The following is a 26,694-nucleotide window of genomic DNA, read 5'->3' as shown; positions in this document are numbered from 1 at the left end:
AATTTACTTTACCAATCAGAACTTTGACCAAAAGAAGAATCTCGGTACCTTATGCACGAATGAGGTATCTGTGATGCTTGGCGACACATCTAGCTCTGTTACCTTGCTGGAGAACACTGTGCCTCACATCATTATGACTCGCTGATTTCCGTATCATCATACATTTGCTTCAAAGACTCTATGAATAATCCTGAAAGGGGTTATATCAGTTAGTTTATGCTAGGTTATGATGCAGTAACAAATGATCCTAATATCATAACAACAAAAAAGATTTATTTCTTGTTCACATTCCTATACATCATAAATTGACTGCTGCCCTGTTTCATCTTTTTCATTCATGATTTAGGCAAAAGGAGCAGGCCCTATTTGGGACATGGTGGTGTCACAGCAGGGGGGAAAAGAGCAATGGTGGAAACATGTGATGACTTTTACAGCTTCCACTCACAATTGCTTACAACTACTCAGAACCAGCATGTGTCATATATTCTTACATTCTACTGGTCAGTGCAAGTCAACTGCCAAGCCAGATTATCAAAGGGGCAGAAATGTATTTCCCTCCCATAGGCTCCATAGGCAGGGGCAGGAAATATTCTCAACAATTTTATTATTATGTTCCGTTAGCCAATGTATGGTACGTCATTACTTTTTGGTGTAGTGTTCAATGATTCATTAGTTGCGTACAACACCCAGTGCTCATCACAACACGTGCCCTCCTTAATACCAATCACCTGGTTTATTTTTTTTTAAAGATTTTATTTATTTGACGGAGAGAGAGAGCAAGAGAGCACAAGCAGGGGAGCAGCAGAGTTAGAGGGAGAAGCAGGGAGTCTTGCTTGCTGATCAGGGAGTCTGATGTGGGGCTCGACCCCAGTATCCTAGGATCGTGACCTGAGCTGAAGGCAGATGCTTAGCCGACTGAGCCACCCAGGCACCCTGGAGAGAAGGTTTAGAAGGAGAAAAGCCCAGTTTTTGTTTTGACCCAATGGACATGAAGTGTCGTTGGAACAACCATGTAGAAATCTATAGCAGACAAATGAATATATGGAAATGGCTCCTGAGAGAGTACTGAGCTACAAAGATCGAAGATTGAGCAGTATATAAGTATTACTAAATAATAGCTATTATGATTATGTTCATTGAACACTTACTATGTCAGGCACTGTGGAAAGCAATTTACATAAATTTTCTTATTTAATTCTACAGTCCTACGAGCTAGTTGGTGTTTTTTATCCTCTTTATGTAGGTAAGGATATTAAACCTAAAGAAGCTTAAAAAAAAACCCACAAAACTTCACTCAAGTCTCACAGCTAAGAAAAAAGCACCCAGGTGCTTTGTGTTCACAACCAACATTTCAACCAGTTATGCTTAGCTGGAATAATGTTGGCAAATGAGAGCATCCAGGCACTATGGAAAGAAAGGGAAGAGAAGGGCAGGGGGTCAAGGGCAGGACCCTGAGAAATATGAATATTTAAGGATCAGAAAGAAGAAGAGCCCTTGAAGAAGGCAGAGAAGGAGCAGGTAGGAGATCAGAAGATTACAAAGCCTCAGAAGCCAAATGTGTAGAGTGACACCAAACAGAGTTTCTAACAGTCAGGGACAGCTGAATACTTGAAGAGCTGGACTGAGAAAGGTCCACTGATGTTGACAGTTAGGCCTAGTCCCTGACAGTACATCTAACCTCACGGAAGTGTCTATTACCAGCTGTATTCCCCACCTGGAATGCCAGGAATGAAAAATGAACCACTGTTGGCTAGTCACAAGCTGACTTTGGAAACACCAACCTGTTGCTGGCTCACTCTTTTTGAACTCCGCCGCCAGAGACTGCCTTGACTTTTTGACCTGTTTGGGTAGTTCTTTGTTTCTGGGTCTCAGTGACCTGAATTTTACACTCTGTACCTGTGTGTACTTGTCTGAGGTTCTGGACGATTCTCTCAGCTTAGAAAACCCAACCTTACAGCACATCCCTACTCTTGGTTACTATCTACTCCCATCTTGATGAAGTGAGGTTGAACACTGTCCCTCAATTCATAAGGCTGTGTCTCCTGCTAATTTTCTGTAATTCGGCTTCCAGAGAGGAAATGAGGATTTGTGGTCTCAGACGGTGGCCACTGTATCTGCTCTGTAGATGTGGCAAATTACTGACAATGGGGCTGCTGGTTTTGAGATCATAGGTTGCTGGTCAGACCTTGCCAAACCTTGCAAAGCCTGTTGTCAGAGCAGACTTATTATTCTTATTTTTTTCTGGTGGGCAGCAAAGCAAAGTTTGTTGAGTAATAAGTTCAAAGCTCCTGAAGAGGGAGGGGACCTGACAGGGTTGCCTCCTAGAAGAGACTTTCTGTCTTCAGGTGAGCCTCCCAGTTGTCACACTTTTTAATCCAGCCCCAGCTGTTTATGAAGATATAAGATTTATTTGTGGCCACAAGAGGACACTTATGAAATGAGATTTCTCCTTTCTGCTTGGAAAGCAGGATGCTGGACAACTGTCCAACTGTGGCTGTGAGAAAGTCCCAGTGGTGTCCATAGAGTGGCTCTCGCCCTTGATGTCCATGGAGTAAGCCAACTACAACATTAGAGTGGGTAAGTATCCAAAACTGCCTCACTCTCAGAGACTTGAACTGAATGAACTGCTCTGAGGTGAGGGCACCAGCTAGCATCTTGCTCTTTGTGGTCAGTTGGAGGTTGCGCATGTCCATCACCCTCCCTTGACCACACACCCCCCCAGCAAGAGTTATCAGAGTTATTAAATAAAAATACAGGATACCCAGTTAAATTTGAACTTTAGATAAACGACAAATACATTTTTAGTATAAGTATAGCCACACAACATTTGGTGCATACTTACACTAAGAAATGATTCACTGTTTATTGGAAGTTGAAATTTAACTAGGTGTCCTGTATTTTACCTGGCAACCGTATGGGCATCATAATATCCATAACCTGAAACACAATAGGAAGTCATAGGCTTGGGATCCAATGGACCTCTACTCCTCCCAAGAGGGCACTGGGGCACTTTGTGAAAAAAGAAAAACAGGAAATAGATCTTTGCTAGGACTCCCGGGGTCCTGAACCTGTCTGGTCCCCTCACAGTCCTGGGCCAGCTCTAGGGGTCCATGAAATTAATTGTTCTGAGTGCCTATAACCTTGTTTCCTTTTATCAGTTGCATTTGGAAGATGGCTTTCTAGAAGTATCCAGACAGTTTGGGGAGATCATGATGCTCCTTGACCTGTGGCAGCACCAAATGATCAGTATCATGCATGACTTTCTAGGGAAGGTTTTTGCACTTCCTGGACAATGTCCTAACATATCCTCAAAACAACTCCACATATACCCTGCCCAGCTGTGCCTCATATAATCCTCTAGTCCAGGAATCCTGGGTTACCTAAAGCATCAGCACCTCCAAAACAGTCTCCAGACTACTCCAGTTTGGTGTAGCCAGGTGTCTATGATTCTAGAGTAAGAGATCCTCTGGTTACTTGAGGACACCTAGACATTCCAATACCTAGGACACCTAGATACCATTTTGTCCTTTTCTGTGCAACTGACCTAGTAATGACCTCCTAAAGAAAGAGAAGGAAGTTGGCCTGATGTGCTGAGCTTGGCACTATTTTTTGGACAACCCAAGACTCCCTTCACCTCTGCTCCATTATAGCACCAGCAGGCACTTACTATGTGCCAGATATTTGTCTAAGGACTTTAATTATATTAACAAATTTAATGCTTATAATAACCCTATGAGGCATGTGCTGTTGTTTTTGCTGTTTTAGAGATGAGGAAACTGAGACAGAGGGATAGAGTAATTCCTCTAAGGTCACACAGGTAAAAAAGTGGCTCAGAAGTAGAAGCCGAGATTTGAATGTGGGCAATCCAGATCCAGAGTCTGTCCTCCTAACCTGTGTGGCAACTCTAGCCAGCTAACTCTAGTTCAACCTTACCCTGTTGGGACCAATGCTGTCAACATGATGGAGGGGGCCATCCTGCTGAGGAGGAGCCCTAGCCTGTCCTCTGTTATCCTCATTTGGGAAGGAGAATGGCTTGCTGTTACAATGTCTCCAAGGCCTAGAGGGCCTGAGGCATGATAGTCTGCATAGAACTCAGTCCACAGTATCCTGGAACAGCTAGTACAAACTTAGAAGCTTAGCTCATGCTATGCAGGGTGGCCTGCCTTATCTTATGAGCCTTGGGTGCTCCATCAAGCAACACATACAGCAACAGAACCACAGAGCAGATGGTCTATGTTGTAAGCCTGGGTATAAGGGAGTAGCAGAGAGACACAACCTTGGAAGATTCTAGCTTGAGTATTTCAGTCATTCAGTCCAAACTGTCTTTCAGACATCTACATATGGTCCTAATCCACATCTAGGGCCTCTTGGAAGCAACTTATAGAGGTGTAAGATACTAGTAAGGCCTCTGTAAGAGTAGGGTGGTGCACATCCCACAGGAAGGCCTGATGCAGCATTAGCTTTGCCACCTACCTGTTCTGCTACTAAAACACAACCTGTGGCCCTGTCCGGTGTGTGTTTTGGTACGCTACCATGATGACACCTGGACCTCAAGTGAAGAGAAGCTGCGCTTCCCAAAGAAAGCTGTTATTGTCACTGCTGCAGACTTTGCTTCCAGAATTTATTGTTTCCCTCCTTCCAGGACTGTGTTGCTGTGCAACAATAGTTTTCATCCTTATCATCTTCTTGTGCCCTTTTCCCTCACACTAGAGAGAACCCGGGAAGGGGTGAACCAACTCGAAGGAACCTCAATGAGCATACGAACTTCTGGCTGGCAGCGGACTTCAAGAGAAGGTTTGCCTGTAGGATGCCATCCAGCTTTCCCCTAGCATATTCATCCTATCTACTGAATGTGAAACCTGGAGGACTGCTAATAATAAGAATGCCAGCAACAACAGCTGTCACTTAACTGAGCACTTACTCTGGGCCATGCACTGTGCTAAATGCTTTGCATATATTTTCTGACTTAATCCTCACAATAACGCAATAAGGAGGATAATGTTCTACCTCCAATCTACAGCTGAGAAAATTGGCCTTACCAAATGAGTAAGTGGTAGAGCCAAATTTCCAATCTCAGTTAACTGAAAGCCTGGGCATTCAGCCGCTCTGCTGTCATTGTCATATGCCAGCATCAGCTGACTTCCCCCATGCCTAGTCTCCCAGCTTCTTCAATTCTTTTCTCTTCTCCTAATTCTCTAGCCACTACCCCAATGACAAGGGAGGATAAACATGAATTGAATTCCCAAGTGGGGGTAGACTCATTATGACACCATGACTGAGGTCACCAACTGACCATGGGAAGAAGTGAGGGCATGAGGAATTGTTTGGATTTGGTCCTTTGAAAGAGAGACCCTACCTGAAGTAATAAGGTGTTTGTTGTAACTACTTTCCTGTTTTGTTCACTGTTGGATCCCAAACACCTAGAACCATGCCTAGCTAATAGTGGGTGCCCAACAAGCTTTAGCAAGGGAATCCAGGAAGTTGGGGTTGCCTGATGAAGAACACAGGAGCATTAGTAAATCTAGGTGGCAGAAAAGTGGCTTTTAGTTGAGCCAGATGACAGGATCTTTGTAACACTGGTGCACCATTTCTGAGCTACTCTTTGCAGGTTTGCTTCCTTCTATCCTATTCCAACTAACAAATTCTGTTTACTATTCATGTATTTTTTCTACTGCATGATTGCTGCTTATTCATAAATTCTGCTTTCTTATCAGACTGTTCTGCCTCCTCATAGATTTGGTTTGCATGACCCTCCATTGCCCTTACTCCATTATATGACATCCTTTCAACTTCAGAGTCCATGCTAACTGACCTTATTATTTCCATGTTTCCCAATTCAAATCCTAGAAGAAGAGAATCTGATACACCCAATTCATCTTTTGCATTTGAGCTCTGATTTTTGGAGGGCAGCCCTAATGTCAGGGGCCAATCCCTGGTCCAATCAGGAGCCATCCCTTGGTAAAGAACAACCTAGCTCTGCTTCTCAGAGCAGGGGGCTGTGGATGGGGCAGTTTCATCTTGAAGAGGAAGTCGGGTGTGGCAGGCACTTTGTTGACATATCCAGTATAGGAGTGCTCCTGGGAGCCCATCTCTCATTTTTGAAAAGTGACTTTGTAAGTTAGGACTTTTCATCAGGCACTCCCAGGAAAGCCCAGCTAAATGCAGCTGGTGACTTGCTGAGTTTGGAGTTCTGGGCCTGCCATCTCCTTGCACTCTTCCTTCTGGAACTACCTTGGTTTGTCAGCTTATTACCTGTTTGGAGTTGGCTTGTTTCTGGACTCTTTCTTCTACTTAGGTGAGTTGGCTTCCAACTAGACTGCTTGACTCTTGGATATGGTGAGTGTTTGGATTCAACTTTGGTTCTGGATCATGCTTTTAGCTTGGATGTAAATTGCCTCACTTCTTGCTCCCTTGCCACTCCCCTCTTCTACCCAAATCCACTGTGCTCAAAATTGTCATTTACCTGAGGATGCCTTCCCTTCCCAGCCCACCCACATATTCCTGAGGGAATGACATTATGAAATAGTTGGTGGCTTCAGTGAGAGCAATTTTAGAGGAATGGTTGGGGCAGAAACCAGACAGAAGCAAGTTGAGGAAGTGGAAATAGTGAGTATACGACTCTTCTTCTGAGAAGTTTAGATGAAAGGGAGGGGAAGAAAACAGATAGGTGTCAAGAGGGATTTTTTATTATTATTTTAAGAATTTGCTTCTGATTATATAATACATAATTTTGTAAAACATTTTGAAAAATTAAAATCATAAAGACTAAATTTATAATCCCCCATAATTTAACTACCTACATAATTATGATAGTTATTAATTTTTGAGCACCTACTACATAGAGGAATTCTGCTAGTCACTTTATGAATAGTGTTTCTATTTACTGTGTAATACAAAGTCCCAGCTGGGCCAGAATTAAGACAAATATGTCTGTGATACAGAGTAAGACAATATCCTTTCCCCTCAAGCAATGACTGGTATCCATTGATTTACAAGAGGGCTGAGAAGTTTGCTGAGGGGAAAACTCAAAGCCTTGGTAGGGCTTTAGTCATGCATGGACATGTCCAGGGGGGAGTTCCAGAGGTAAGCAGATTACTGGCAGGTATAGTGGGGGGAGAGCACAGCCTGTTGAGGCAGGGAGTCTGCAATGGTAAGGCTGGGCTGAGTCCTGGAAGGTCATGGCCAGTCTGGCTGTCATGGGGTAGGGCCTAATTCAGCTTCCCTGTATGTGTCTTCCCAGAAGAAAACAAAGAAGGGCCTCTGTGTAATAGAAAGAGTCATTTAGTGAAGCTCCGTAATGCCCTAGGGCCTATTACCCAGTGGGTAACTGAGTGTAGCATCTCCAGGAAGAGAGCTTTTCCTTTTTCACTTGGAAAGAAGATGTTGACAGGCACCACAGGGCTTATCCAGCTCTAAATTTCCCACAAAACTAGCATCACAGGGCCAACCATGGTGGCAGAAGAAGTTTTTGTTAGTAAGGTAACAGTACGTGACCTCCGTTAGCTCAGTAACACTTTACCTTGAATGTTAATTAGTCTGACAAAAATGGACCCTCTTACTTCCTGTTTTTCAAAGCATCATTGACTAGAGGAACAATGCAGGCTCGAATGAGGCACTGCTGTGGGCTTCTAGCTCATGGTGGTGCTGCCAGAGCCAGCATCATGGCGTCCGGCTAACTGTGACAATAAGCGATTCAAGAACAGAGGTAAATTCTGTGCACTAATGACTCACTCCATGTCTTTGCACAAACAACACCTTCTCAATGAGACCACTCTGTATAAAACTGAACACCCCTACTCCTGCTGCCCCACCCCAATCTTCTCTGCACAGCACTCATCACCATTTCACATACCATAATTTTTCTTATTTCTTCTACTTCTTTTTTTTTTGAAAGAGGGAGAGTGAGCAGGGGGGAGGGGCAGAGGGAGAGAAAGAATCTCAAGCAGACTCTGCACTAAGCACAGAACCCTACAACAGCTTCAATCTCAGGACCCTGAAATCATGATCTGAGCTGAAATCAAGAATCGGTGCTTAACCATCTGAGCCACCCAGGTGCCCTTCCTTCTTCTTCTTTTAAAACAAATTGTCACCTTTCCTATCTAGGATGTAAACTCCATGAAAGTAGTATCCATGTGTTTATTGCTGTGTCCCCCAGAGCCTAGATGAGTGATTGGCACAGAACATTTAATATTCATTGAGTTGGTCCATTATGTGGGTTTCCTGAAAATATTTGGGGGAGGATGAGAATCATTTTAAGATTTTTAATTAGCATCTGGATTTATAGCCTGAGAGAACTTGGGATATTTGCTTATATTGATAATAACCTTGTAATGCATATACTATAATAAGCCTGTTTTACAGATGAAGAACAAATTAGAGCAAAAGCAACTTGCTCGGACCCCATAGATAGTGAGGTCAAGGGCCTTATTATAAACTGGGATAATAAGTAAGAAGACCATATAGGAGGTCCTCCTATAGCTTAGTCAAGAGTTAACGAAAGCCTTAATCAATATGGTGAAAAGGGATCGGAAAACAAAGGGTTGGAAAGGAAAGAAACTGTGCAGATTGGTAAGAAGCATGGGAGAGAGTGTTTAATACACTGCTGGAAGGAGCCCATAAAAATCAGATGAGGACAGGAAAATTCTTCTAAGAGGGAAGTAACTTCAATTTCTTTCAGAAAGACAAGATTGGCTAGTTGAAAAACAAGAAAGAAACAGACCAGATTAAGTCAAGTCCTTGCAACTTTGAGCAAATCCATGACAAAATTATCTTAATGTGGATTTCATATTTGAATTTTAACTGCAAAACAGATGAGAGTAAGATGACTTATGGCAAAAAGAGTCAAAGTTGAGTCATGACATGGAGAAGATTGTGGCAATTGTGTCCAAGGAATGAGTCAGGAAGCAGTGCAAAGCCTTGGGGAGAGGGGATACTCAATGTTACGACTCAGGGTTGTTAATCAGGAGGTTCCTGGGCAATATAGGAGACCCTTGAAACAGGCCTTGGCTTAGGGAGAGGGAGCTGTAGGACAGGGGTAAAGAAGGTCTGGCCACCTCCACCATCCCCCTACCCCTGGCCCATCAGCTGGTATTGCAGGCTATGCTGTGATCCACCCAGGGATTTTGGAAGGGGAACCAGGGTCAGAGGACTGGATCAGAAGGGCCAGCCAAGACGGTCAGCCATACTTGGTGAGAGGCAGGTAAGGAAACTGAAGATTAATGAATCCAAGAAGCCTCAGGAGGATAGGTCCATCCCAACTCACTGGATATTGTTTATGGGAGTGGCAGCCTATTTATTCATTCAAGCAGTATTTACTGAGTGTTTTTTATGTGCTGGGCACTGTGCCAGGCATTGGACTAGGTGCTGGGAATTGAGGTATGAATAAACTATTTCTTGATTTCTCCCCTCTCTTTTGGAGCAAGAACTGGAATAACATCTGGCTCTCATTGGCACAAGGATTGGGCAGGGCTGCATCTGTAGGAGGCAGACATCAGCTTGGGCAGAGGGGTCAGGTTGGGGACAGCATGACCTGGCTGATACAATACTTTTATTTGTGTTTATTTTCTATGCTTGGCTTGGCACTCTTTACTTATATTTGATAAGCAAATTAACTACTTTATGTTTTCTTATAAATAATTTCTAGATACACAGTTATGGCATTGGTTGGAGGAGAGGGCTTTTGATTTCCAGTCCTAAAAGCAACAGTGTGCCTAAATTGCTGCCTTTGACAATCACCTAAAACAAGGGCATTTCAAATCATCAGTAGAAGCAGCAAAGAGGGGAGAGGGAATGATCCATCTCTCCTATAAGGCCAAACTATGAATCATAGTGGGGAAACCACAGTAGAATGTAAGGATTTTGAATCACTACAAGAGTAGAGGTCAGTGTGCAGATGTCTGGAGAGATGATCCCACCCATAACCCTTTAAGACACAACACTTGCCCTTAACTCATAAGGGCAAGCTGGCGATAAACTTCCCAAGTTGGGGTGCGTACCCCATTTCACTCAGCCTGCAAGTAGGCTCACCAGATCAGCCCTTTTTCCCAGGTAAGAGTATTCCTTTCAGTTACTGGAAGGTAACTGATGAAACAGAACTGGTGTCATCAACAGTCCTAGGCCCTTTAATTATTTAATAGAATGGAGCTGAATACTCAATTTTTTGTCTTTAGTGGAATGTGTTTTCCCTAGCAACACTGTTGGGCACAATTAGAAGATTTCTGTTAATAGTCTCTCTAACTCTGAATACTGTATATGTGTATAGTTGATTTCTATATAGCACCTCACCCAGCATCTTTACTATAACTGGAACTCAAATTATATTAATCGAAGAAAATGTTATACCATAGAAAAAGGGGACAAGAGTAGGAGACTAAAGAAGAGGAGGAGCCTAAATGAAAGTTCACTATTAAACTGGCTTTAATTTTGGCTATATGATTATAGGTATGGGTTCTAGCTGAAAAGATTTCAGTCTCTGCTTTGATGTCAACAATAAGGATTCCAAGAGACAGAAGATTTTAGGAGTCGCTTTTAAAAGTTTCTAGATCTGTGGTCTGTATTATTTCAGTCTCAATCCTATACCCCCTTCAAAATTTAGGCCATTCATTGCTACAAAGAATTTTAAAAGCCTGTGATGCCAGTAACCCCATGGGCTTTGACTTAGCTAAGCGTGGACTCTGTTTAGTTGCTTGGTTTGTTCTTAAGAGAAGAAGCTAACAGGGTGGATTGGGGTCTCAGGATCTCCTCTAAACAAACAAGATGTGTAGTGTAGCAATTCCACCTCTAGGCTCAGCCTCCTGAAATGCTCCTTTCTCCACCCCTCAGCGTGCCCATCCCTGACTGGTCCATCTCTGAAGCTGTTATTTAAAACGGGGCTTGTTCTCATTGGCTCATTTACCCCGAACCCATTAAGAGCATCTAATTTTCATTTGTTGAACTGCATATAAAATATATTTGGGGACATAAGATTAATAGTCTTTAGGAATCAAAAAGTCTTCTGGCTGGGTCACCATGACACAACAGAAAGTTCTCAAATTCATAGCACATTTCGAACCAAAATACACTATCTAAAATTTAAACAGAGTATAATTTATGTCATGAAGAAAGTCGAAATAACATTCTTTAGGAAAATTCCCAATATACAGGCTGAACTTGCTGTCCCTTTCCTTATCTCCAAAGTGAGATGATTACAAGAAAAAATTTTGGTACCTTGTGCAAGAAATAATAATGGGAAGAAGAAGTGTTGTCACTGGAGATGAGTTTTTCCTCCCAACCACAGACCCAGAAGCTGAAGAAAAGAGCATGATAAGAGTTACTGCAATGTTAAGATATCATATATTATTAAATAATCTGAATGCTTTCCCATCCACTTCTTTTTCCCAGTTTTTCCTAAGGGTATCAAGTGTGTAAAAGCTAGTGTTACATCAAACTTGGGAGAAATGAGAGGGAATTATGTACTGATGAGAAAAATGGCAGATGAGAAAAATGAAAGAGGGGCGCCTGCGTGGCTCAGTCGGTTAAGCATCTGCCTTTGGCTCAGGTCATAATTGTGGGATCCTGGGATCAAGCCCCGCATTGGGCTCCCTGCTCAGTGGAGAGCCTGCTTCTCCCTCTCCCTCCACCGCTCCCTCTGCTGCTGCCTCTGCTTGTGCTCTTTTCCTCTCTCTATCTCTGCCAGATAAATACATAAAACCTTTTTTAAAAATCTTTTGAAAAAAGGAAGAAAAATGAAAGATACCATTTGTCATAGAAGATTTTAGTGCACACAAATAAATTTTATCTTTTCTTCATTGGTGTATAGGTTGCCTTCTCATTACTGGCAACTGATACCTGTTAAGAACAAGGTAGGGCAATGCTGGCCCAGCTTATGTGAGAATGGTCCTCCACCATTTGTCTTCACAGAAGTAACTCTACACTTATTTCATTTCTCAAAAAGTTACTATCCAAACAACCATGTCTTGAGACATCAGCAAGTCACTCTGTGCTTCAATTTCCTCATCTATAATATGGTGGCTTACTCAAGATCATCTTTCAGTTCTCTTTTGCTCTAATATTCTGTAATGCTATAAGGGAGGTTCCTTTTTTTAAAGTTTGCAGTCAATATTTGGCAATACAAATAACAAATCTGTCTCCAGTTTATAGAGGTGAGTGTCAAGAGCTTAGTGCACCATGAAGCACAAGTTGAACCAAAGGTTATATAAACCACTCTCTGAACAGTTGGCAATGATTCCGGTTGCTGATATCTCATTGAGCCTGACCCAGAGCTCAGTTCCCTTGACTCTCAGACCCACACTGCAGTACCAACACCATGTAGCCTCTCTCCCATTGCTTGTGTGCGTTTGGCACTGGGAAGATAAAAATGAAAGAGACATAATACTTGACATCAAGGAGCTCAAATCCAATAGAAAAAAAAGCACATTATACTGCACTCTTTAAATTGTTGGTAGAATTATCTTTCTAAAGATATGAATTGAAACATTTTGTCTGTCCCTGCAGTAGCTCCTCTTTGCCTATATGGAAAATCCTCCTACTTGTTCTCCAACCTCCTGTCTAACTGCATCTATACTGATGCCCAAGATCACCCATAGAGGACCAATTGCTTCTCCCTAAACAGCACATGCTGTTTTGTCCTGCCAGGTCTTTGCTCAGGCTGTCCTCTGCCCACAAAGCCCTCCTCTCATCATCTTCCAGGAGGGTTGTCTCTTTTATGACGTATTTCCTTACATTACTCTCCTCCAATCTCCAATCTCACAATTAGAATTGGCTATTTCTGCCTTTGTTTATTGTCCACTGTGTGCTGTCTATACTTCTACAGCACCTGTACAATTTGTAACATTGACTTCTTAAAAATCAATAATGTATTTGCTATTTACACTTATGTCTTTCTCTACTAATTGACTCTCTTTGATAGTAGGACCATCTTCTTTGTACCTTTAGAACATAGTCCAGCATCTGGCTATAAAAACTCCTTTGAGGGAACTGCCCACAGAGGACCTTGCAAAGTACTATGGCAATGTGATGGAAGGTGCACCAGCCCATGCTTGGAGGAGAGAAAGCATAGGTGCCAAGTCGTAGATGAGCAGTACCCTATCAAGGCAGAGGGCAGGGGTTGGTTCATACCTGCTGGCAAGAATAGAATGCACAAAGGTACAGAGGCCTGAGAAATGGTGGAAAAGGTGGCACATTTGATATGTGGTGATTTGTTCATTGTTAAGCTAGAAGAGTCTACAAAAGTCAGTCAGGGCCCCTGTGTGAAAGTCCTGGTAATCCATTACAGAAAGGAATTTTTATTGGATTATAAGGAGCTAGAGAAGGAAGAGACATGAAAGTCAATATTTCAGAGTATGAATGACTGAATGTGCCTGTGAAGAGAAAGGGCAATGCAGCAACTGAGTAGAGGTTGCTCTAGAAAGGGTGGGCCTGACATCTCTGAGTCCAGGTATGACATTGTTGATATGGGGGTTTGGAGAACTGAGAATGGTCCTGGTGAGAAGTGAGAGAGCCTGAAACAAGGCAGTGAAGGTGGAGACAAAGAGAATGATTGGGCAAGCAAACAGTGTTGGAACAGTGAGTGGTGACTTGTTGAAGATGAGGAATGAGGGAAAGGGGAGAGTCAAGGATGCTTTCAAGCACTTATCTTGAATGTTTAAATGGATGGCAGTGTTCTGATATGGAATGCAGGAAGAAGAGGTTTTGTAAAATAACATTAAGTTGAGTTCATGACATTTGTGAGATACTTACATGAAGATGTTGAGAAAGCAGTTGGAATTATGAGTCTTATACTCAGGAAGTCATGAGTATATCTAGTTGATAACTGAGTCCACAGGAGAGGATGAGATCATCTGGAGATCATGAGAGTGAGTAAAAGAGGTCTAGGATGAGGCCTTTGGGAAAGGAGGAGAGGGAGAAGGAGATTTTAAGGACTAAACTGGAATAGACCAAGAAGTAGGAACAAATCCAACGTGGAGTCATGGAAGCCATAGGCAAAGAGACATTATTCACAGGGAAGAAAGAATTAGTGGTGTCAAAAACACAGAAAGGATGAGGAGAATGAGGATTGAAAAAGAATCCTGGAAGAGCTGTAATATAAGGCTGTTAAATGTAGTTGGTGGTGGTTGGAGGAAGTCCAGCATAAGCCACATCAGCATTCGGCCAGTGAATCAGAGACAAAAGGCTCCTTCTATTTCCTTGTCTCATCTAGTTCATAAGCCTGAAGTTGACTTAACATAGGATTTATGCTAAATAGCTCTACCTACTTAGGGCTAATGAAATTGAAGTGGTTGAGCCATCTCCACCAAGAACTTGATAAAGAATTGAAGAGCTTTCACATTTTCTTCTTCATATGTATGAGTTGGGGGTAGATTAAGGAGGTAGCTGATGAAAGAAGTAAAAGGAAAACATGAAAAAGAAGAGGAAATAAGTATGTGCCAAACAGCAGTGGAAGAGCTCTTCATTCACCTACCTCCACATACTCTAGGGTCTATTTATAGGAAAACTGTAAGCTAGCAAGGCCAATATAGGTTTCAGTGGGCTAGTAAGTAATGCAATCACCATATAATTTGTTCCAAATTCCTCAAAATAGTTTTACTAGGGGATTTAGTATATGTGGGGACTTGAAGGGTGGTCTGTGGGTAGTGTTGAAATTGAGAGTACAGAAATCGAAAAAGTGCTTAGATGTTTTCAGAACAAATAAAGAATGCTGTGACATATAAGCACATCATCAGTGGACTCATGTCACCAAGTGGGTATAGAAGAGTTTGGGTGCTGTGAAATTCACACAGGGAGTCATATGGGGTGTGCATGACCTGTGCACTAGTCATGTGCAGGAAGACCAGGTATCAGACCACAATAGTTGGGAAATGTTTAAGAAACAACCCACACATAGTATGAGAAGCACTGCTTTAGATCACAACCTGCTTGTAAGACTTCTTATACTTAGCTTGGGACAAGCTAGTTGACAGCCTGAGCACACACCAAAAAATCTAGATATAAAGTCGGGAAATTAGCAGTCATTGTAGAAGATGTGAATTAGTGCTAGAAAACTCTGAAGTTACCTTCTAAAGACCTCCTAGACTGAATGTAGGCTAGTTTATTTTTTAAATTGCTTTGTTCATTATAATATCCTCAAGGTCTGTAATAGGCCCTGGCATTAAATAAATGTCTGTTGAATATCGAATAGTTGTTCTAACTATAACGTACAGAATGGATTAAGGAAGAGAAAGGTTAGCATTAGAAAATGTGGCTAGGAGAACTTAAAGACAGTCTAAATATAGGTTGATGGGGCTAATCAGCTTACTGGACACAGGAATAAAGAAAACATGAATCTAAGAAATATTGAGAGGATCCTCCAGTTTTTCCCATCTCAGTAGGCAGCCCAGCTATCCACTAAGATGCAACTCAAAAATCTAGGTTTATCCTTGACTCTTCCCTTTGTCTTTGTCACCAGTATTCTGTCACTCTCTGAGTCTTAAATATCTCTTTATTCTGACTTCTCCTATTCACACTGCTTTAGTCCAAGTTGGGGCACTTTCCCCAAGATGTTTGCAACAGCTTCCTAAATAGTCACCCTGTCCCAGGCTCTTCCCCATTCACCCTTTCTTCCAAAATTGAAAATCTGGTGTTTTTATGTTTTTGTTTAATACGCTGGAATGCCTCCTGATTTATCTTCTAAGCATAAGCAGTACTTCAGCTCCACGGTAGGGTAGCACCTTACAAGGCCCTATATCATCCAGTACTTGCGTCACATTCTAGTCTTTTCTTCTGCTCCTTGAACCTAAGCAACACTAAACTACTTGCAACTCCTGCCCCAAGGGTGTGCCATGATAGTTTGTGCCTCTGTGCCTTTGCTTATGCCATTCCTTTTTTTTGGTATGTATGTATGTATGTATTATTATTATTATGTTATGTTAGTCACCATACAGTACATCCTTAGTTTTTGATGTGTTCCATGATTCATTGATGCCATTCCTTTTGCCTGAAATGCTCTCCACCCCTGCACCCTGCCTGCTGCTCCATCTGTGGCAGTTTCCTTTTACTGTTGTAACAAATTATCACAAACTTAGTGGCTTAAAAATGACACAATTCTATTATCTTACTCTTTCGGAAATCAGAAGTCTGAAATGAGTCTTATGAGGCTAAAACCAAGGTGTTGGCAGAGCCGTACACCTTCTGGAGGTTCTAGGAAAGAATCTGTTCTTTGCTTTCCCTAGCTTCTTGAGGTTTCTCTTATTTTTTGGCTGATGGCCATGTCACTCCAACCCCTGCTCCTGTTGTCACATCTTCTCTGCCTCAGACACTGTTGTTTCCCTTTTATATAAAGATGCTTATAATTACTTTGAGTTCACCTGGATAATCTGTAATCTTTCCATCTTCCTTGAAATTTTTTTAAGGTTGTATTTATTTATTTGAGAGAGAGCATGAAAGAGAGAGTACGAGCAGGGAAGGGGCAGAGGGTGAGGGAGAAGCAAACTCCCCACTGAGCAGGGAGCCCAACACAGGGCTGGATCCAGGGACCCCAGGATCATGTGCTGAGCCAAAGGCAGATGCTTGACTGACTGAGCCACCCAGGTGCCCCTCATCTTCCCTGAATTTAATCACATCTGCAAAGTCCTTATCACTAAGTAAGGTAACATATTAATAGGTTTAGGATGTGGGTGTCTTTGGGGGGCCCTTATTCTGCCTCCCAAACCACAAAGCTTTAGTTCATCTCTTAAGACTCAGCTCAGATAACACTTTTTTTTCTGAAGCATCCTCTGTTAATCCTTCCACTCAGAGCCAGTCACTGTTTATTTTGTGTCCTATACATGTTACCATCACTGCATGGATTAGCTTGTATTGCATATATTAATTTTTTGAACACGTCTGTCTCCCTCCTATACTTTGAGCTCTTGAAGGAGAAGCTTATTTATCTTTGTATCGTTAGCTCCTAGCACAGTGCATGACATAAAGTAAATACGAGCTATGTTTATTTTTAAAAAGTGAATGTGCTAGGCATTGTGATGACGTGCTCCTACTTCCCTTCAAGTCACATGGACTTCCTAACCCCTCTTGATCATGCCATTCCTTTCCCATCCTCAACCATCTGTAATGCTCTTCTTTCAACTATTCTGTTTTATGAATCCTTATTCATTCTTCAAGGCACAAAGTAAAAAAAAAAATCCTCTGTGATGTCTTTTGCGATCTCTTCAAGACAGAATTAATGACCTCCTCAATTGGGTTGCTTAAATATTTTGTAAATATCTCTATTTCATATCTCAAATTGTGTTTCACTTGGTTATATACACGTCTGTTCCTCCACAAGAGTATGCAAGGACCATATCCTGTTTATACCAGTATTAGACACATAACAAGGGCTCAAATGTTTATTAACTTAAATTGAAGCATGGAGGGGATGGGCATAGAAGGCAATAGAAAGGAACCAAAGATAAAGGATGCTCTTGAGTAGAGGGAAGGAGGGAGGAGAAGACTGAGAAGACACTGGTAAAGCATGTTCAGAAGACTCAAGGCAGCAGAGTGTGATGAAGACCAGAGTCAGAATGACTGACCTCTAATTAAAGAAGAGAGTGTGAGCAACAGTACCAAATGCCACTGAGATGCTGACCTGGGAAATCAATGAGAAAGGTTATTGGACTTGACCTTTAAGAGATCCTAAGTGCTTTAGGAAGCACAGCTTCGAGAGCGCTTAGTCAGGGCCCTGGACCTGCTCCTGATTTTAGGTCAGGAGGGGAAGGATCTCCAGAAGATAAATGACTTGAGGAAAAGGAAAATCAGACTTATCCGATCACCCTGATGAATGCCTGAGGACATAAACCCCTTAGCACCGTTCCAGGTCAGGTTGAAAGGCTTGGTTCTTTCATCTGATACAGAGGGATCAAAGTACTGGGAGAAGTGGGTGGTTCTCAAGGAATGCAGGGACCAACTTGACATGTTCCCCTATGATAATCAGAGATTTTCATCAATGGGGCACATTCAGCTTGGCAGTCTAAGGGCATTTTAGAATTAAAGGCAAATGTCTAGTCTGGCTACAGACCTGAGAGGAACTTCCCTTCCATGGAGCTTTTCTGGATATTGGGATTTCTCTGTATGAGGCATTCTCTGACCCAGTGGACCAATACTCTCCTGCCTCTGCCTGCCTTGAACCATGTTCTCCTGTTTTCCACCAAAACTGCCTTTTCCAACCTATGTCCTATTTGGCTAAACTTTACGGCCTGCTGTCTGTCCTGACCCATGCTAAGCTTAATCTAGACGTACTCTTATGTCTGCCATCTTCCTGGATTTTCTTCCCAAATTGATTTCATCTAGCATTTAGTTCTGTGATCTGCTTCTGTTGTGTCCCAAATCAAACTACTCTGGTCTGACAGGTCATGCATTCTCAACAGGAGTAAGAATGGTTCTTAGGGGATGAAAAGCAACTTAATTTTTTAATGTGTAAAGTACAGATATGAACACAGAACATCAACTGATAAAACAATTTGTCTGTGGTATTAAAATGTCATGTGGGAGAGCGATTTAAAAATGTCTGAAAAGACTCTTTAGGAGGGCAATAATGGGAAAAAAGGTTCAGAAACACCATGTTAGGTAATGAAGCTGAAATTCAAGCTACGAGAGGAACATAAGAAGTGTGGATAGTGAGGAAACAGAGACAGTCAACGTTGGTTACTTGACTGAGTAGATCATGGAGAAGATTCCAACCTAGCAAACAAATTTTGAGCATTTAGTATGTGCCCTGAGCTATGTGAAACCCTTTCACATTCGTTAGCAGAAAGACTGATGATGGGTAGTAAGGAGGGCACGTATTGCATGGTGCACTGGGTGTTATACGCAACTAATGAATCATCGAACTTTATATCGGAAACCAGGGATGTACTGTATGGTGACTAACATAATATAATAAAAAAAACATAAAAAAAAAAGAAAGCTTCTCCTTATTTGAGTCTCAACGTACCTGTTTCCTGCAGGAACAATAGCAACATTTTCCATTGAGACAGTAGCCCACCTACCTCCTCTTTCCTTCAGCACCTTTTATGCTAATCACACACTTGGAGGTAACTCCTCATTCACATTTTGCAACATAAGAAAATGAAAAACACAGTCCACTTGTGTTTGTAGAAGCTCCTTTCATGGCAGCCTTTCAACGGGTTGGGCAATTTAAAAGATGCAACTGTAATCGTGACTAACTCATTCAGATGCTTGAGGGAAATCTGAACATCCTTAACCTACTTTTGAAAAGAGAGGCAAGGAAAATACAGGATTGGGAAGAATCCGAGGAAAACAACTCCCAAGTCTTTGAACAATAGACTCTAAAACCTCCTTAGCTGGGCTTGAGGTAGGCTAGCACACGAAACAAAATGTTGCTCAAAGGAAGCCCAGCAATCATTTGTGTCTACTTGCTCTCCTAGAGCATGACCTTTATTTGGTTGATTGTTTTGAATTTTAAAATACTCTTCTTTGTTCTCTTATAGCATTCATTAAGAATTTATCACCAAGTCTTTGCATTTTATCTTAGTCAGATTGTCTATGCTATGTATGCATCCCCTGTGCTTGACTCCCTAAGCTCTCCTCTCCTGCTTTCCTTCTCTTGTCATGAGTGCTGAAGCAGAGATGACACTGTTGGGGTGGAACGCTGACGGGGAAGATGGATGAGCCAGTGTCCACTTAGAATCTAGCGCCAACTCTTGGCAGCTTATCCGTGGTAAATAGTGTTTTGGGCTTCTTCTTGACTTTATCACCCACTTTGTGTGCTTAGCTCTCTGATGGATGTTATCATCAGCTCTGTTTATTCACAATGCCAAGAGCACCAGTTGAATAGGAAAATATTCAGGAAAACCTACTCTTTAAGTGTCAAGTTGACCAGAAAAAAGAAACATCATTGTTTTATTGAATTTGGCATTGTTTTATAAATAAACAATCATTTATATGTTGTCAAACTAGTTGTGCCTGTAGTCATGGTCTTATCCCTCCTTTTTGGTCATACTTTGTGCTCCAGAAGGAAAAGAAGAAGGGAAGATTTTTAAAACACTGCTTTGAGTGGGAGTCTGAACCACAGGTAAATGTTACTTTAGGGGATAGGGAAGCAGGTCTCCTTAGGTGCTTGTAACTGAAAGGGACGATTGACTACAAGGAGAATTGAGACAAGGGACACTGGTGGCTAATTAGACAGCTTTTCCAGATCTGGGTCATTTTCACATTATAGCCTCAATGTATTTTTTAAGTTTTGTAAATTCTTGGAACATCAAACATACCCATTTGAACAATTCCTTCAATATAGTAGATAATTGTAGGCTGTCTTGGAAATCAGAACACCCTGAACTTAATTCCTGCTGTGACATTGGCTGACTCTATAACTTATAGCCTTTTCATTTCTCCAAGATGACATAAATAATGGAAAACATAGAGACTTTGGAATTATTACAATATGGATTCATCTACTCCTACCACTTATGCATCCTACCCCTACCGCTTATTAGCTTGTTGACCTTAGATAATTTGTTTAACTTCTTTGAGTGGCTTAACTTATTTGCGTGGCTTAAAAGAAAAATTTTTTGAGTGTAGTTGGATACTTGATGTTACATCTTTATTTGTTAAATGGAGATAAAGACATCTACCTTGCAGGAATGTTGTGAGGATCTAATGGGATCATGTGGGCAAAACACCTAGCACATACAAATCACTGAAAAATGGCTACTCTCATAGGGGTATCTGCATCCAGAGATGGGAAAAGGCTAGGTGACAAAAGGCCTGGAGGTTTTGAGCTCATTAGCTGCTAGATGCTTCCTTAACATGATGGTATGAGGGAACAAGGAGAATGCAAGCTGGTCACATAGAAATCCAGGCCTGTTTTATTTCTGGTCACCACAGCAATCAGAATGTACAGGGGCAAAGCAGAAAGACAGGGAGAAAGAGAAAGAGAGAGGAAGGGAGGGAGGGAGAGAGAGAGCAAGAGCGAGAGAAGCATGGAAAGGATCTCTTCTTCCTAAAGGCAGAGAATCTCCAGCATTCCTTTAGCAGTAGGACAGGAATAAAAGGTAAATAGTTGCCTGCTGGTGGTACGCTCACCAAGCCAAGTAACCAAAGTGCTTCCTGCTCAGTCTCCACAGATGTTGATCCTTAGCTCTGGATAAGTCCCTTGGAGAGTATTTTGCCAAAAGCAAGAAAGGCAGCTGCATAACTGCCCAGTCCATGGAGCTGACAAACTGGCGTGTCATCAAAGAAAGAGAGAGTCATGCGAAGTAAAAGCCTGTGGTTCAACCTCTCAGTCAGAGAGTCAGGTGGTTGTGAGGTAGCACATTTGACTCTTGCTCATTAACAAAGTGTGTCTTTATGTCCTCTTCCTCTTTGCCTGCCTACCCACTGCTAGGTTCCACTGGGTAGGCAGTGGGTGCCTACCTAAATCACTACTTATTTATTGAGTGTGTCCTATGTACCCAACATTCATTCAACACATCTATATTGAATGTCTTGTATGAAAATAACAAAAATAATAAATAGACTATGCACTCAACAAAGTCCCAATATCACAGTCATATGTTCAACTAATTGTTAAATGGTGTGTATAATACACAGAAACCAACGGTAGAGGGACTCAGGGAAAGGCACAACAAATCTGAAAAAGGCTTCACAGAGGAGATGACATTTGAGCTAGGCCTAGAGCTAGGATTTCACAGATCAAGTGGAGAGTGGGGTGGAGGAAAGAAGGGAGTAAGGGCATGCCCTGCAAAGGAAAGTGCGTATGTAGTGCTGAAGAGCACATGAGCCCACAGTGTGTCCGGGGATTGGCCTATAGTCTGACATTCTTGGAACATAGGCTGTGCAACACTGGGGCAGGGAGAAGAGGTAAATGTGGCCAGAATGCCAGGAGTTTTCTGTGTCAGCCTATGGAGACTGGGTGCCAATTACAGGGAATGGGAGCCACTGGTGGGTTTTAAGTACAGAGTTATAGGATTATACTTATATTTTGGATCGTCCTGTGGGCTGCAGTATAGTGAATGTACAAAGGAAGGTGAGACTGACAGCTGGAAGACCAGTTGAGAAAATCATCAATTGCGTCAAATGCTGAAAATGGTCAAGGAGGATGAGGACTGAGAAGGAGTTCATTGCATTTGACAGTTGAAGGTCTTTGGTGACACCTAAAAGTAATTTCACTAGAATAATTTAAGCAGAAGCCAAGTTGCTAAGCCAGTGGTTCTCAAATTGTTGTCTTCAGACCAAAGGCAACCGCATCACTTGGGAACTCGCTAGGAATGCAAACTACCCAGTCTCATCCCATACCTCACCACAAAACTCTGGGAGAGGAGTACCCCCTGGGTGATTCTGATGCATGCCAAAGTTTGAGAACTACTGGCCTGAAGAAGTCTTTCTCCATCTCTTCTCTAAGCAGTCTTATCAGGAACCAGCTCTTCCAAAATTGAGCTGATGCCCTAAATACTCATCAATATCATGGTTTCTCAGCATTCTGAGTAAGTTATTCTCTCTGTCAATTGTATGCTCTTACATCTTTCTCTCTGTATAGATACATGTATAGTCTCTACCTGGAAAATCTGAACTCATTGTTCAAGGCCTAACTCAAATGCCACCTCCCTAGGAAGTCTTTCTAATTTCCTCCAGGCAGGCCTTCTGTGGCTCCTTTTGCACATATCCCTATTATGGCATTTATTTTATTGTGTTCTTTGATTTACTGTCTTCCCCACTAGCTAGAAGCTCCTCAGGAGCAGGGACTGCCTTGTTCATCTATTTCCCCATTGTTTTCACATAGTAGATGCTCAATAAATGTAGAAAAAGAAAGCTGTAATGGGTTGAGGAAGTAAGAGCAGCAAGGGAGAAACTACTCTTTTAAGAGGTTTATGAGTGAAAGAAAGAGAAATTTGTTTGAGCCTACAATAGAAAGTAATTGTGTGTGTGCACACATGTGTGCATTAAGGCTGGAAGAAAATTGCTGGCTGAGAGGATTAAGCCTATAGAGGGGAAGAAATAAATGACAGTGAGAGTGGGGGCAGATGGATAATGAATGGCAAGATGGCCTTGGAAAGTCAGAAGGGGATGAAATCAATGGCCAATGCAGAAGGATTAGCATTGGAATAAAGGAAAGACTTTTCTCTGAGATATAATAAGGGCAGGAAGGAAAGGTGGGAGCATAGAGCTAAGTTGTGAGGTTAAAGGAGAGAGGTTGGGGAGCTCTTTGTTGGTCTGCCAGTATAGAAACAGGGAGGGCTAGGGACAGTTTTACAGGGGAGGGGATATTTGAGCTAGGAGGTGTATTTATTGAAGTGGGAAGTGAGGACTTTTGCTGGGGAGGAAACAGGGAACAGATAGAGGGAAAGAGGCCCAAGGAGAGTGGTAAAGGCCTGCACATGCCTTAGAGGTAGGAGGTGGGGTAGTGAGGTTAGAGAGCAGCAGTGTGGGTGGGGGGTATTCTTTGGTGCTGATCCATTATAGGTGCTGCAGGGCCCACCCATTCACTCTACTGTCTTTGGCAAGGGAAGCAGTATGAATGGACTGTCTTCGGGCACTGCCTCTGCAATACAATGGAAGACTGGATACAGATCCCAATACCAACACAGAAAGCATTCTAGTTCTACCTATCATCAATGCTGGAATATAATGCAGACAATAACAATATTACATAGGACAACCATGTAGCAACACAGGAAAAGATTTATGATATATGAATTAGCTGAGAGAGCAGGATACAAACTGTATGTATATCATGATTACGACTCTGAAAGATGCCTATGAAGGAACACCTGAATAAAATATATCAAGATGTTATTAGCAATGGTATTATAGGGGATTTTCCTTTAATTAAAAAAAATGTATTAATAATATATATTTATATTTATATATTATATATATTACATATAATATATAATATATATTATATTTATATTTATATAAAAATATAAATATAAATATATATGTATTTTAAAAATATGGAAATAAATGGAATTGGTTCTTTCCCTACTGCCTTTGTCTTTTATTAGGTATGTTTAGAAGACAGTATTTCAAAATAAAAAGTTGTAGTGTGGAACCAACATATAGAATTGTTTGAGCTTCTCTCATCCGAGTGGTAGAGGCAAAGACCTGAAATCCTTGAGTTGTTCCAGGGCCGGAGGCTGGCAAGCAAGAGATTGGGCATCACGCTGTAGGGGAGCACAAAGGAGGTATGTGATGAAGCCCTTGTTTCAATAAACTTGGGAAACCAGGCTTACAGTAAATGATTAGTGGACAACTTATTCCGTGCTCAGGCGAGTAGTCCAAATGATGGATGGGACTGAATCTCTGAGGCAGAGACCTGTGGGCAGGCATACACACTTTGCAGAAGTCAAAGTTTGTGTGCCACTGGAGGTGGCCAGATGGACCTGGGCTGTGCCTCTGTTTAGCAGCTGTGTGCTCTTGGGCAACTTCTCAGGCTTCACTTTCTGCCTGTGACGTGGGAATCATCATACCTACTGATAAGCTGGTTGGAGCATTACAAACAATAAAGCAGGTGAAGTGCTTAATACAGTGCCCAACAGACAGCGTTCCATTAATGTTTCCTGCCATTATCATTATTAATGTGATAAATGTTATTATTATCCATAAATATTTATGATAGAGGGAACTGATTTGCACTGGGGCACTTTTAATTCTTTGGAGGGAATTCAGGGAGGTGTCCTCAGTGTGCTTCTCTCTCACCTCTAGAGCAATGCTATGGGTTCACTCCAGGCCTTCAGGAGAAGAGGGAAATATGCAAGGAGGAACTCCATGTTGGTTCTTCTTTTGCTAGTATTTGTGCTACTTCCCCCCTTCTAAACAGGTGCGTATTACTCCAGAGCATGCTTTCACCTTCCTCTCCCACTCTTCTGTTCTGTTTTTCTTCTTTTCAACTCTTCTTACTTCCCTTTTCCCCTCAAAACCCCAAGTAGTGGATGAGTAAGGAACTACACTACCTTTTGCATGTTCATAGTTTGCTTTTTGAAACTTGAAGGCTGTCTCCTAGTTGCAGCACTTGGAGTTTACATAAGTCAGTCTGTGTTCCCGCTATTCGTTCCTCTCCTTAGAAAGGATCTATGCCCCCAACTGCAGTCTTTAGTAAATACTTTTAAAATGATAGTCATCTGTAGACAGGCAAGTATTCCAGACCATAAAAGTTCAGTTAAGGAAGGCTCTTTTGAGGTAACTATCTCTTGCAAAAGAAACCAACAGAGGTGTGAACTGTCCACAGGGCCCTTTTAGGCAATGAGGTGTATTTTCCTGGACTCAGATGTAGATCTTAATGTGGGAACCATTCTCTGTCTTGCTAGCATCTGTTCTTCTTTTCTTGCTTAGACATTTAATAAGTGGATAAAAGGGAAAAAGTCAAAGTTTTGAAAGAAAAATGCTTAGACCAGTTGTCTAGGCAAGAGAGCAGAGTAGTCATACTACATTCTTCTTAACAAAAATCAGAATGATTAAAAACAAAAACAAGTTAGTATCCAGATCAGGTACAACCACCACTCACCTTCTGAATTCCAATTTTACATTCCTTCCCACATTCATGAGTAATAATGATGTACTTCCAGCTTTGTTGGAAACCCTATTTGTATATTTTACAAGGTCATTACCTTCTGTAACAGATACCTGCTCTGAGCCCAGCAATTACCACTTCTGTCTCTGCACACATTAACACACATACACACCACTGATTTGTACTTTCCTATAAAATTACTCTTTCCCTTTTTAATTAGAATGTTTTCAGAAGTAAACCCTATCGTTAAGGCCATGTACGCTTCTATTATAAATACCTGTTGCCAGCCATTAATTACCTCCTGATGAATTACTTTAGAAGATTTTTTAATGCTTACTTTTAGAAGTGGGATTTCTTTTCCTTACTTGTGATGCCCCCATCTTCACACTTACTTAGCCCACTTCGAATTCCACATAAGAAAATGTCCCCTTTTCTTCTGCTTCAGGGGACTTAGATGTGATCTGTCCTCATTTAGTACGAAGATTTTTCTCATACTTTAAGGTGGAAACTTTCTGTATGCCTGGACCTCACTGTTCAAGAATTTCTTGGCTAATTGCACTACTGGGTGTTTACCCCAAAGATACAGACGTAGTGAAGAGAAGGGCCATATGCACCCCAATGTTCATAGCAGCAATGTCCACAATAGCTAAATCGTGGAAGGAGCCGAGATGCCCTGCAACAGATGACTGGATTAAGAAGTTGTGGTCCATATATACAATGGAATATTACTCAGCAATCAGAAAGAATGAGTTCTCAACATTTGCTACAACATGGACGGCACTGGAGGAGATAATGCTTAGTGAAATAAGTCAAGCAGAGAAAGACGACTATCATATGATTTCTCTCATCTATGGAACATAAGAACTAGAATGATCAGTAGGGGAAGAAAGGGATAAAGAAAGGGGGGGTAATCAGAAGGGGGAATGAAACATGAGAGACTATGGACTATGAGAAACAAACTGAGGGCTACAGAGGGGAGGGGAGTGGGGGAATGGGATAGACCGGTGATGGGTAGTAAGGAGGGCACATATTGCATGGTGCACTGGGTGTTATACACAACTAATGAATCATCGAGCCTTACATCGAAAACCGGGGATGTACTGTATGGTGACTAACATAATATAATAAAAAATCATTATTAATAAAAAAAAAAAAGAACACCAAAAAAAAAAATAAAAATAAAAAAAAAAAAAAGAATTTCTTGGCTAATTGTGAGG

General features: G+C 41.7%; 1 protein-coding gene across 9 annotated transcripts in view; it reads right to left on the bottom strand.

Annotated features, from left to right (window-relative positions):
• Positions 1-26,694, bottom strand: part of LOC123802716 (uncharacterized) — a 389,246-nt gene that overhangs the window by 27,229 nt on the left and 335,323 nt on the right. For 5 of the 9 annotated variants that reach the window (XM_087866329.1, XM_087866330.1, XM_087866333.1 and 2 more), the window contains exon 2: positions 49-190. The exons of 2 other annotated variants lie outside the window; for them this stretch is intronic. In XM_087866329.1, the coding sequence (XP_087722455.1) occupies positions 179-190 (12 nt within the window). In that variant the 3' untranslated portion in view covers positions 49-178. Of the gene's footprint in view, positions 1-48; positions 191-11,205; positions 11,380-24,489; positions 25,295-26,694 lie in introns of those variants that run through there. 2 more of the 9 variants (XR_015726420.1, XM_087866328.1) reach the window with 2 other exon arrangements.

The sequence above is a fragment of the Ursus americanus genome, chromosome 12, assembly GCF_024610735.1.
Source record: "Ursus americanus isolate L20-20 chromosome 12, mUrsAme1.1.p, whole genome shotgun sequence".
NCBI classification, from domain to species: domain Eukaryota; kingdom Metazoa; phylum Chordata; class Mammalia; order Carnivora; family Ursidae; genus Ursus; species Ursus americanus.
The sequence above is the reverse complement of the archived record's forward strand: the minus strand, read 5'-3'. Positions and strand labels throughout refer to the sequence as shown.